Here is a 13,114-nt window from a genome sequence, read left to right on the forward strand (position 1 = left end):
TCGGGTTGGCAGGTGATATCTTTCCTCACCTTCCACCTCCAGAATCCCTGTTCAAATCACGCCAGGGGCACAATGTGCATCACGTTTTCAGTCCCTACTTGACTGCGTGGGTTTTGCCAGGATTAATTCTCTGAGGTTTTCCTCCAACTATAAAAACAGAAACTTCCTTGTCCTCTCTCCATTGGGTTCTTGGCTAGTACAGTGATTTAAGTCCCTTTTCTGAGAGTCATCGGCTTCACAACCAGAATAAATGAAATTAAATGATACTACTTTCCAATAATCGCTTCAAATGATCTTTAATTTTTGGTCTACCCTTACATCAATGTGTGTAAGCACTGTTTACTCAATACTTGCCTGAGTTCTGTAAAAAAATCACAGGCATATTACTCGAGCAATCTTGGTGGTCTAGTTGGTAAGACATTTGCTCTAGAATTTTACATGTTGTGTGTTCGAATCTGATCCTGAGTATACAGTGCTAACACACATCACTGTTAGGGTAAAACAAAAAGTATATTTTCTTCATCCAGATGCAAATTTAACACCTATAAAATTGTTTTTCCGCTTTGTTTTTCCAGCCCCTGACTTCAACAAGCTACACAAGGTAACGCAAGCCCTGACAGACACCCCGATACAAGCCCAGATAACTCGTCTTGTTAGTGTCAATGAGACAGAGTACACAGCAGAGTGTAACAGAGTCTTACAATGCTTGAAGGAGACAAAGTCGTTCAAGAAGGCTAAAGAGTTCGCAAGCGTGGCCGGACTTCCTGTAGATCAAGTCATCGTTGAGCAGGTATTGAAAATTAGTTTTTCATTTTGAAACTGTTTACATAATATTTTTGTTTGTGGGATTTGTGACATTGCCTTGTGATAAATGTGTATATCTTTATTTCTACTTTTCCACAGTTGCTCTTTGACCTGAATGACCTCCAGAGGTCAAAGGTCTGGAATGCTGAATCAGGCAGGATGATATTCTGGAAAACGTGTCACAATACATTCAAGGCTAACCGTGTTTCAGGGAGTACAGCATCAACATTCTTCCAAGTAAGTTCTGGATTCTATCTGCTGAAAAACGCATCAAAACCCAGCAGTAAGATTCGCTTGATCTTAGTTTCGAATCCATCAAACTATTTCTAAAAAGCTATGGATGATAATAAGTTGACTTGGTTGAAGGCTGTATTGGTTAAAACACACCACATGGCCTTTAAATAAAAGTCAAAGATTTGACCAAAATCAAATTTAGGAAGTTATTGACTATAGTCATTGTTTCTAGATTTGAATTGTCTATGAAAAAAGTTGAAACTATACATGTAGTATTTTTAACAGAAAAATGTATTGCAGTTGCTTTGCTCTCAGTATATTAAAGGGTCTATGTAACTTTTGTAGGACAAAAAACACAATGTCCACAGATTTACACTAAACTTACACAGTTTGAAGATAATGATGGTAGAAAGCTTACCTGAAAATACTACGTGCTGAGGTGCTGTAGTTTTGGGGAAATGAGTAAAACAATGTCATGAAAATAATTTTCGTCTCATGAGACAAAAGTTATTTCAATCATTTACAAACAAATTTTCATGACATTGTTTTACTCATTTCTCAAAAACTACAGCACCTCAGTAAGTAATATTATCTTCAAACCCTGTAAGTTTAATGTTAATCTATGGACATTTTGAAAAAGTACCCAAATCCTTTAAATAAAAAATTAATGGTCGAAATTGCAAAAAAAAAATCAAAAAACAACATGACGATGTCATCATGACATCACTACAAATTTAAGTAGTTGATGAACTTTACTACCAACACACCAAGTTTCAACCCAGTCAGAGTGGCACTGTTTATTGAGTTAATTTATGTTTTTCCCTTTGTAGAATCAGGTGAATGAGCAGAAAGACTTGCACGCCAGAGAGAAAGCCACTTTGCTTAGTCTTGCTCAAAGGTGGTTATCTAATGAGACCAGCACAACTTCACAAGTAAAAGCGGCTGCTGAGAGGCTACAGCAAGAAGCCTGGAGCTGGAGACTAAGAGCTGAGGTGGAGAAGGTGAAAATCCTTTCCTGTATTTCCTCAATTTAAAAAAAAACTTCTCAAAATCCTCTGTCTTAATAAGTCAAACCCTTTTGTGTTAAAGGAAACCTGAAATTGTAAACGTGGTTGTTGGAGAAAAATCTGGATGGGAAAAATCTGTCTCATCAAGTAAAGCTTGGTAACCCAATCCCCCAAATCTCCGTCCCTACACCCCAAGGAACCCTTAGCCTATCAGAGAGTGTGGCTTACACAGCTGGGGCAGAAATTCAGTGCTTGCACAGTAAGCGGAAAATGCTGCTTGTAAGCGCAAAATTCGGCGGTAAGCAGAGTCATCAAATTGGGCCCTGTGTCTTTGACATCCAGATCCATCTTATGCTGTGTTTTAATTCTCAGGTGGAAACCAGCTCCGTCCCTCCTTCGCTGATAGAGGGCGCTTTCACTACTGGCCCCGATGATAGGTTCGGTGATGTGGACTGTAAGTGTCTCATATCAGAAGAGTTGCTGTACGTTGCTGATGTCAAGGTGAATCCTTACTCACCTCCAATCCTTAAAGATGAAAAGGTAACAAAATTTGCCAATTTAGCTGAGCGAAAATGACTTGCCTTAAAGAAATATTGCATTGTTTGTGACTTGATTAATATGTTGACTTTTGCTCAGCAAACATGTGTAGCAGTTATGTCTAATTGAAAGCTACAGTATTCTTTAATCTCGTAGCAGAAAATGCAAGTTAGTGTGAACATTATTGTTTAAAGATGATCTGATATAAAAGTTGTGTGTTTTCCTTCAATTACATCACAATGAAAGCATCAATAATCAATATAGTGCTCTTTTCAGTGTACATCCAATATTTTTTTAAAAATCAGATTTTTTTTGTAAACAAAGGGAAACTTACTTTAGCAGGATTTTATCCTGCAACTTCTGGGTTTACTTGTTGGTGCCCTACCATTTGAGCTAACTAGTCCTGTGTTTACGGTGTCCCTATTTTGTCAATATTTTTTTTATATTTTTATGCAAGTCACAAGACACACAAGGCCTGAAGGCCACTTCAAGGTGTGGGCTACAATTATTTTTGTCCAGAGGCCGTTGCCACCTACTCCTAGGGCTGAAACAGGGTTAGCCTATTTACAGTCCATACGGATGTAGGCTTGGGTGTTTCAGGGCAATTCTTATTCTACTCTATTGTTATCTAATTCTCAGGAGGTAGCAGCGTTGAATTTAATCTTAGGCAACCTTCTTGACAAGTGCTGCATCAAGAAGGCCTATCAACTAGCTAAACAGTTCAATCATTATCACGAGGACCTCTCAATCATACTGACCAGCATCCAGTTAGCTATGGGCCTCATTGCAGCCAATCAGATGAAGCCTGACATGAAGAGAATGGTGGCAGAGGTGGGATCCCGAAGTCTAGGAGGTGGTGGAGGAAGGCGAAGTAGAAAGATGAGCGATGCTTGGAAGGGTATGATGTCTAGAGGGATGCTCACTCGATCTGCAAGTAGTAAGTTTTCTTTTTTACGGGTTTGAAGAAGTGAAGATGATTGGTTTAAGAGATTTTATGTTGGGAAATAGAGTAGCCATCTGGTCACAAGTCCGTTTCTTTTAGATAATCTTTCCGTCGAAGGAACTTGTAGTTAACTCACACAGGGGGATATAAACACCCAGCTGGCAACAGCAAATCTCTTTTATACAAACATTGGTTTAACTTCTATGATTATGAATTGCACTAACCAAGAAATTGTGATTCATAATTAGCCAACAATACTTATTCTATTTATTGTGAAGTGAACAGTTAGCTTGGCCAGATTCGAACCCACAACCTTGTGATTGCCAGTCCTGCACTCTAACCACTGGACTTGGTCAAATGCATCAACTCTGAATTAAGCTTGACTCTGACTGAAGCTTCATAAATATATGAGAATATCAGATAGAAACTAATGGCTTCTCTTTGTTATGTCTTTTACAGCTGTGAGTATGACCAGCATGGCTAGCCTGGACCAGTATGAGGAGGAGTTAGATGAGACACTGAACACTATGGAATCACTCTCAGCTAACTGCTCATCCCAGGCTAAGCAGTGCTGTAATAGAGTCATCAATGCATACAGAATAGGCCAGGTAAAGATCACACTCATTGAACTCATTCCAACTGTTAAAGTTGCCTTGCCAGATTTTCTCTGAAATTATTAGTTTTAGAAAAAAAATTGACTGACAATGGTGTTTTGTCTACATCCTTACGGACAGTGAAGGGGGTAACCCTGTTTTAGCCCCAGGAGAAGGTTGCAACGTGTCCCTGGTGACAGTTAATTTGGGTCGTTATCCAAAATAATTTTGTCATTCTTATGTATTTTTGTTTTTTTTATTTTATTTGTGTGTAGATTCTTGGCAGCAGTTACAAGTCAGTTGTGGTTCAAGCTCCATTTGATAGCCTGAGATCCATATTACGATGCAGTCACCCACAACGCTTTGCCATCTCCAAGACATTCATCCTGGCCAATGAAATGACTGACATACAGGCAAGGCATATACTGCTATTTTGTTAATATGAGTGATGTAATCTTTGCTGCAAGAACATAAAAATATTTTTGTAATTACCTACATTTGTACAGCACCATAGGCTGAAAACTGCGTGAGCTTTCGTAGCAACAACTACTTCATTGGATGAGGTAATTGTTGCTTTCATCGGATGAAGTAAGTGTTGCTTTGAAAGCTCATGCAGTTTTTTTATATAATTAGTTAGTCTTCAAGTGCTACATGTACCACAACCGTACTTGTTTTCTCTTTTTTAAGATTCGGGCATACAAAAGCCATTGTTTCAATCAGCCAAAAACAAATTTATTGGGTTAAACATTCTTTTGCTTGGTCTAACCTTAGGTGGCAGGGTTTTTATGTGAAGCAGTTGTCACAAGCTTGAAGGCACGCCATCCAAAACGCAGGGAGGGTAAGATTATCTACATATATATTTGAGCACAATGTTTACTTGGTTTGCAGTGACACAATTTTTATATCTACTTCGCGTTTCAAGTCCCACTCTTGTCCATGTATTTTTGTTCAACCTCAATTTATTTATTCAGCCATCACAACAATTTTGTTCCATTCTCCTTTGTATTGTTTATTGTTGATTGTTTTTATATTCTTGTTGTAAAACGTTGTGGCACCTTTTCTGTGTAAGAATGCTGTATGAATGCTTAGATTATTCAGTTTGTTTTTTACCCATTTACATTGATGTTTGTTAGCACTGTATACACAGTATTTTCCAGAGTTCTGTGAAAAAAAATCACAGGTATATTACTCGGCTGGGATTCGAACCCATGACCTTTGCAATTATAGAACATCTATTTAGAAATGCTAATATTATTATTATTTGTTCCTAATTGTGATTTTGTGTTTGACTTCAGGGCTAGGTGCCACGTCGAGGTTTCCATCTTCACCATCGCTAGGCTCCTACATCAGCCAAGATCTGAGTGAGAAGGAAGAGTTCAGTCAGTTGATACAGCTGTGTAGAAACCCGGCCATCCTTGGGAATAGACTACTACAGGAAGCGACGTCATTGGTCAGCTCAGATGCTGGCAACAGCAAATCAGGTCAGTCATTGGCTGTCAGTCGGTTATGCAGATGCGGTTAATTGTTTTCTTGGCAAAGCAAGAAATGGAATGTTTGTTAATAGTTGTAAATGAAAATAACTTTAATGATCGGCCCCTAGGAAACCTTGTCATCACTTCAATGGGGGATGCTTGATGGCAGCAGACTTACCAGGTAAACTCCATTGTTCTCGGTTATGTGCGCATGCTCAGAACTACGTCAACAATGGAAATTTACCTGGTAAGTCTGCTGCCACCTAGCACCTCAAAGTCTCCCATTGCCTTCATGCATTTTTTGCTATAGTGTCACTGGTTCCCTTCTGCGCTTTACACACGTTAGCATGAATCGGGCTATAAGGACCACAGAAGAAACCATGGTCCTAAGACTGGTTCCAGCCTAGGTTCAAGTTAATATAGTCGACCTTTAGTTAACCATGATACGCACTCAAACTTACTCTTAATTGAAATAATTTATTTAAACATTGGATTGATTTGACAGTTCTGACCATGGAGGTTGAGCTAATCATCAGAGCCCATGATTGTCACACTGTTTGCTGTAACATGGAAGGGATCTCAAACGTACTCAGGAAGTGTCGAGAGTGCAGCGATGCCCTCACCCAGTCAGAAGAATTCACCCTGCTGGTGAGTAAAAATTAAACACTAAGTACACCTTTGGTTTTTGGAACCGTTCGGTTTGTCATAAGCCTTTTTGAGGTATGGCGGACGTGATATGCGCGCGTCACACGCCGCGACTGATACCACGCTCACCATGTTGGTGGCCATTAGGTTTACGTGTAAACGCAGCGTCGCCCAAAAATGCGCACTTCACTGAATAACGTATGTTCTATTTCTATGGTCAATACGCACAAATTTACCACAACTTTACAGTGTTGTAGCATTGTGTCCGCCATACCTCAAAAAGGCTTATTGCTATCTAAATGTAGAAGTGTACAATAAAACTAGCATGTGTAAATTTCATTTCAAAAGGTGGTAGTGTTTTTGAGTTATCGCCAAAAATTGAGAGGTTTTATGTCCACGTAGGCAGAATAATCCATAACTGGAATACACAATCTGAACAGAAAAAAAATAAAAGTTCACAGATTTACAAATAACTTACAGGGTTTACAGAAGGTAATGGTAAAAGACTATTATTCCATGAAATGCTTTACTTTTTGAGAAAACATTAAAACAATCATCCATTCTCGACATTGAGAATTGTGGATTATAGTAAACACATGTCATGACACGGCGAAACATGTGGAAACAAGGGTGGGTTTTCCCGTTATTTTCTCCCGACTCCGATGACCGATTGAGCCTAAATTTTCACAGGTTTTTTATTTTATATATAAGTTGTGACACACGAAGTGTGTGCCTTTGGACAATACTGTTTACTGCAAGTGTCCAATGGCTTTAAAGCTTCTTCCAAAAGTGAAACTTCTCTCTTCGGCTTCTCTCCATTGGGTTATTGGCTTGTACAGTGTTAAATTCGCTGTTTAAATCCTCGGCTTCACAACCAGAAATGAAGAAATTTTTAAATATATAAATATAAACTCTTGCAACCAACAGGTGCGGTTATTGACGGGTGTAGGGAGATATTGTGAGATGTCTTATGTCTTTGATGTACTCCGAGCTAACCAACAGTTTGAGCTTCTCTTTAAGCGAGGAGGAAAGGTGAGATTGTCATATTTATAATTTATTTGTTTTGTCTTATTTACCACGAGTGGCCCCATCAGTTTTCAAAGAATCGTTCTCTCTGTGGGCACTGGTTCACATAAACAAACAGTAATTACAAAAAAGACACCAAACATTCAAATATAACCAAATCCATTAAAATCAACATTTAAAAGTTAAAATACACCACAACGACCTGGACAAAACAGACCTATGCGACACTAGACTTTATTGATGGTTCAACCATGTTGCTTTTTCTACAATTTATTTAGCCAGACTTTGGCTGGGAGGAATAACATCTTTTTACAAGAACTTTTTGTTCATAAGGGGAACTCTCACAGGTTTGTGTTATAAAGTAATTTTAAACCTTGCAATTTTGGGTTAATTGTACTTTTCAAAGAACTAAAATGTTTTGCTCCTTAAAGGATTTGGGTACCTTTTCAAAATGTCCATAGATTTACATAAAACTTACAGGGTTTGAAGATAATGATAGTGGAAAGCTTCCCTTCAAATTTTACTTACTGAGGTGCTGAAGTTTTTGAGAAATGAGTAAAACAATTTCATGAAAATACGTTTGTAAATGATTAAAATAATTTTCGTCTCATGAGACGAAAATTATTTTCATGACATTGTTTTACTCATTTCCCAAAATCTACAGCACCTCAGCACATAATATTTTCAGGGAAGCTTTCTACTATCGTTATCTTCAAACTGTGTTAGTTTAGTGTAAATCTGTGGACATTGTGTTTTTTGTCCTACAAAAGTTATATAGACCCTTTAATCTCTTTACATTTATCTGCACCTCATTTTATGGCTAATGCATGCATAACATACATACTGCGAAGTAGTCCATTGTCTATGCAATGTTTAAATCTTGTTGTACTTGAACAATCACCAGGACACCAAGCTGAAGGTTGCGCTACTGGACTACCTGAAACGCTGTGACCCTCCAGACACTGAGGCATATAACTTTGTAGCCGTCAAGTTTGAGATGAATCGGGAGATTGCCGAGCTGCTTATGAGAGATGCTCAGGAGCAGCTGCAGAGCTTTAATAAGAAGGCTATGGGTGAATAAGAATTCTCGATCATTTAGGGCAAATGAACGGCCAGTTAAAACATTGTGATATCCCAATTTATGCAAACTTAAAGTACCTCAAAACTGTTTTTGATATTACTTAAACCAATTTTATTCGTATCATACGATTAAACAGAAATCTGTGGCGAAATCGCTTTAATACTAATGCATGAAAGTGAAATCGGCTGAACAGGCTGCTTTTTTGCTGAAAATTACAGAAAACTGTTTGTGTATCACTTGTGGGCTAAACCATATTTGTTTAAAATTAGAACTAAGGGTTTTGATTAATTAGTATGAACTATTTTAATGTCTGTATAATTTTTCCATAGGTGCAAATATAGAATTGCAGAACAGTCTTCAAAATGTCTTACAGGATTTTACAAAAGCTGCACAGAGCTACGCGAAGGTCAGTCACAACTTCATTGCGTTTTAAGAATATGCAAATTTCCCCAGAAAAAAGCTATTACCAGTATGCTCTAAGGTAGAGGCAAATCACCCCTGTTCTGCTTTTTTTTATCTCCTTTTCCAAACAGTGGACTTAATTGGATCATAAACAAACCAGGGCCCAATTTCATAGAGCTGCTAAGCACAAAAATTTGCTTAGCATGAAATTTCGTACTTGATAAAAGCAGTTGTTTTCAGGATAAGCAAACAACAGCTGAATACTAGTGACAAGCAATATGCAACAAATGGAAATTTGGTTGGTAATCCTGTTTTTATCAAGGAAGAAATTTCATGCTAAGCAAATTTTTGTGCTCAGCAGCTCTATGATATTGGGCCTAGTAGGGCTCACTGCCCCAGGCAGATAAACTGCCAATCCATTAAGCGAATTAGTTCAATGTAAACACTCAGTGAAAAAGACTGTTTCAAGTTTTTGTAACCAAACTCGGAAATTCTTTAATGGAGATTTCCTGTAACAAAAATCTCCTTGAATCTTAAATATTTTGTACATAGTACATAATAAAAATAGCTACTGCAAGTGTTGCATGTGTAAAAACATTTCCCACATACATTGCGTACGAAGGAAGGAGACAAAATCGTGCAAGACTTTCTCAATCTACTTTACAGGTTTGTTTGCCTTCCCTTTTAAAATAAATCTTCTTATTCCTAAACAGGACAACTGTCTGAGACACGCTGAGCAGTGTGTGAAGCAGGCCCGCTTAGTGGCATTACAACTTCATCTACTTCCAACTAAGCAACATGTCATCAATCTAGACTCCAAAGCTCTGACATCTTTCATGAATAAACACACAAAGTTCCATGAGGTATGTTGGAACCTAGTAAATCTCTTTTGAATGCTGTGTATACCTTCACTTTGTTGAAAGCTAAAATACAAATTTTAGAAACAACTGTAGTGATTAGCTTAATATTGCTTCTTGCGTCACATGCCAGCTAATTAACAGGTTGGGCCATTCAGAATCAGGCTTGTTGACAACTATCCAGGAAAAAAGAAAACTGGACAAGAAAAAAAGAGGAAAAGATACATTTTCTATACTTTTGTACACAGAAAGAGAAGAAAAAAAGAGGAAAGTCAAAACCAAAAAAGAGGAAATCAGCTGAAAAGAGGAAGTCTCACATGCCTGCAGAATGGTCAATGTCTGAAAATTACCCTTTTTTTTCTTTTTTTTCCCGTCTTTTTCTCACCCAACACTTTGTTGACACAATGACATCATGTGCACAAGGTCTTTATTAATTCATTATAAGCTCTGTATACTCGGTGCTTGCCCGAGCTCTGCTAGAAAAAAAAACAACCACATGCGTACTACGCATGGGTGATAAGATCCATGACCCCTGCCATTCTAGAGCTGATGTCTCAACCTTACTTTGTTTTTAAAACAATGTGTAGAAGTAAGAAGTCTCCAAAATTCAAAAAGAATCCTGCTTCGCGATAGAAGAATTTATAGCAAGACAGGTTCTCAAAAGAGCACAATCTACCCATCAAGTAGATATACACATGGCGTTACCTCAAACCAAATATACATAAAAACAATGCTTTTTTTCCAGGCACTGATCGTAGCCGATGCCTATGGGATGATGCAATCTTTATGGTCCGATGCTATCTATTACGTCGTCGTCATGCAAGGAGATTTCCAATACCTGGAGGACTATAGCGTCTGTAAACCTCTTGATGGATCCCTCTTCAGGGATGTTGCTAACAAGTAAGAACAGAAGAAATACTAAGTATGTGATGCGATCAGGCAAAATGAGTGGTTTTCAACCCCGGCAGCAGGCCTGTATGTATTCTTCATTTTTAAAATGGCAAAGGCATCAAGGGATTCTCTCCTTGGTAAAAGGCACCCTATGAGGAAGTTGTTAATTTCTACTGGAGCATTTTAAGGGCACCAAGGCAATTACCAGGGTCATGGAGGCAATCGCCTTCAATGCCTCTGTGAAATATCTGGTAATTTTTTTATTTTTTTTATGTACATTTGAAGAGAGCCTTATTTATGGTTTAATGCTGTCAAAACCCCATGCTGATACCACCTTTGGTTGTGAAAGCAGAAACACAAACAAAATTGAGAGAACAAAACTGAGAAAAAGGGGTTTAAAGTCAAGTTGTTTATTGAAGATATACTGCCACATTTTATTTCAATGCTAACTTTAACCCATTTTGATAATATTTATAAAAAGAAAGTTAAGATAAAATAAAATATATAAGATAAAATAAAATAGATTTTGGAATATAAATTTTAAACAAACCGATGGGCTCTGTTTATGATAATTTTTTTCTCCATACTGATACTTCTGCGATTTCAGAAATGGCCTTTTTAAACACTCCTACTCATTCTAGGTATCGTCAAGAAAGCAGCCGACTGTTTCAGGCCTCGACCAACATGAAGAAGTTTTTGAGTTACTGTAGTGAAGTGTTGACAGCCTACAAGATTGCCACCGAGCTGGGTTTCCAGGACCTGGCCGTGAGTCTACTGGAGGGTGAAGCAGGGTCGTACCTCAAGGATGTAGCATGATCTGATGACGGGACTGAAGGACATCACCAAAGCAACCTTTGCTTCTCAACAAAGTTATAAGGCCCAATTTCAAAGTAGCTGTTGCACAAAGTAGCTAAGCACAAAGCAATCATGCTAAGCTACAAATACCATGTTATATGCTTCATTAATTATTAGTATGATTATTATTATTCAAAATTTATATTGCACCTCTCCAACATGTCCAAAGGATCAAAGCGCTTTACATTAAACCAAAATTACAAAAGAAAATTATTTAAAACTGAATAAAAATACACTGCACAATAGCAAAGACTTTAAAAATATGAAATATAACATAAAAGACCTGACTGATATCCTGCTAATTTTGTTAAGCATTAATTTTGTGTATACAAGATTGTGTGCTCAAGCTTCTCTGTGAAATTGGGCCCTATTGTCATAATTATGTGCATTCTAAGCATAAGGTAAATATTTATCTATATCTGTAATTCTTCATAAGATGAGTAAATATTAGCTCCCTTCTGCCTTCTGGCTTCTAACTGGCACCCCCAAACACAGATATTGACAAAATAGGGACACTGCCAACATAGGGCTAGATAGCTCAGTTGGTAGACCGCCGGCACGTTAATCCGGAGGTCGTTGGTTCGAATCCCACTCATAGTCAATTCTTTGTTCAATGAGTTAAAACTTTGAATCAATGTTTATTATAAAAAACATTGTTTTAGAGGTAAAATACAATGCGAGAAAGTACCCAATGGAATTTGTTATGAATGTGCCAAATTTCAACTCTAAGTGTTTAATATTGTAAAGCAACTGCAGGGCCAAATCTTACCTGCTCCCACAAATTGAGAGCAAAATTATTCTAGCGTTAATGTATAATTTCTGAGCACCAAAGGCTTAAGCGGTAAGCCGTGTCAGAATTATTGGCTATGGCTTCATCTATCAACATGCACTGAAGTATAAAACGTTCTTAGCAACACACTTAGCAACAGTTGCACTGGTAGTTGTAGATGTAGCCACTCATTCAGAAACAACCTTTTTGTTTTTTAGTTGCAAATTGCTAGGTTGTTTTGGGTTTTTTTTAGTCTGTGGGAGCAGCCATATTATATACTTTGAGATAAAAATAATATTTCCACTAAATTAAATCTATATTAAATCTTCTGCAAGATAATACTTTATACAATTGTGTCACTATAAGTGCAATTATGTAAATAAATAAAAAGCCAATTTATGATATAAATTTTTTTCTTCGTACATTTGATGACGTTTACTTTTCTACTAAATATTAATAAACAAAATCAAAGACTCTGTAAATTTTTGATTCTTTCAGTTATATAGCCCCCCCCCCCCCCACCCCCTACTCAAAGGAAAAATCCATGGCAATCGGCCTAGTCCCCAGAATGGCTTTAACACACTGATCATCTCAAAATTTGCCTTAAATTCGATGTTGGCTGGATGCAGAAAGCGACCGTTCAGATCTACTTCCACAACCCAAAGTTGGCTAACAAGATATCAGATAGACCGCTTAAGATCTCGGGGCACTGTCTACAATCACACAGAGTTGCCTACGAGCCAAATCATCATGTTTACCAAGGATACTCTTCAACCCTCAGATTAATGTGTTTATCAGAGAGTAGAGCCACAAACCCAGAAATCTGTGGTAAACTGAACCATGAAATAAGACATTGTTTTGTAAAACTTTGTGAATGACTTCTGACATAGGCCTACTGACAAAATACAGAACTGCTCAAATTAAGGCTAGATGGCTCAGTTGATAGTGCCAAGTCAAAGGTTCAAATCAAGAAATCATAATCTGGTAAGCACAAAAAC

At 37.6% G+C, this 13,114-nt stretch overlaps 1 protein-coding gene across 2 annotated transcripts in view; it reads left to right on the top strand.

The window, feature by feature from the left end:
- The window catches only part of LOC139941847 (spatacsin-like), a 35,416-nt gene extending 22,883 nt beyond the window's left edge, over window positions 1–12,533 (top strand). Inside the window, exons 28-43 of one of the 2 annotated variants that reach the window (XM_071938475.1) lie at window positions 576–790; window positions 904–1,041; window positions 1,869–2,039; window positions 2,418–2,585; window positions 3,222–3,519; window positions 3,985–4,133; window positions 4,394–4,531; window positions 4,890–4,956; window positions 5,414–5,599; window positions 6,096–6,238; window positions 7,163–7,267; window positions 8,166–8,334; window positions 8,672–8,748; window positions 9,458–9,607; window positions 10,347–10,501; window positions 11,134–12,533. In XM_071938475.1, coding sequence (XP_071794576.1) covers window positions 576–790; window positions 904–1,041; window positions 1,869–2,039; window positions 2,418–2,585; window positions 3,222–3,519; window positions 3,985–4,133; window positions 4,394–4,531; window positions 4,890–4,956; window positions 5,414–5,599; window positions 6,096–6,238; window positions 7,163–7,267; window positions 8,166–8,334; window positions 8,672–8,748; window positions 9,458–9,607; window positions 10,347–10,501; window positions 11,134–11,308 — 2,504 coding nt within the window. In that variant the 3' untranslated portion in view covers window positions 11,309–12,533. The remainder of the gene's footprint in view (window positions 1–575; window positions 791–903; window positions 1,042–1,868; window positions 2,040–2,417; window positions 2,586–3,221; window positions 3,520–3,984; window positions 4,134–4,393; window positions 4,532–4,889; window positions 4,957–5,413; window positions 5,600–6,095; window positions 6,239–7,162; window positions 7,268–8,165; window positions 8,335–8,671; window positions 8,749–9,457; window positions 9,608–10,346; window positions 10,502–11,133) is intronic. The other variant, XM_071938477.1, reaches the window with a different exon arrangement.
- Window positions 12,534–13,114: the final 581 nt, after the last annotated feature.

This window comes from Asterias amurensis, chromosome 9 (genome assembly GCF_032118995.1).
Source record: "Asterias amurensis chromosome 9, ASM3211899v1".
Taxonomy (NCBI): Eukaryota; Metazoa; Echinodermata; class Asteroidea; order Forcipulatida; family Asteriidae; genus Asterias; species Asterias amurensis.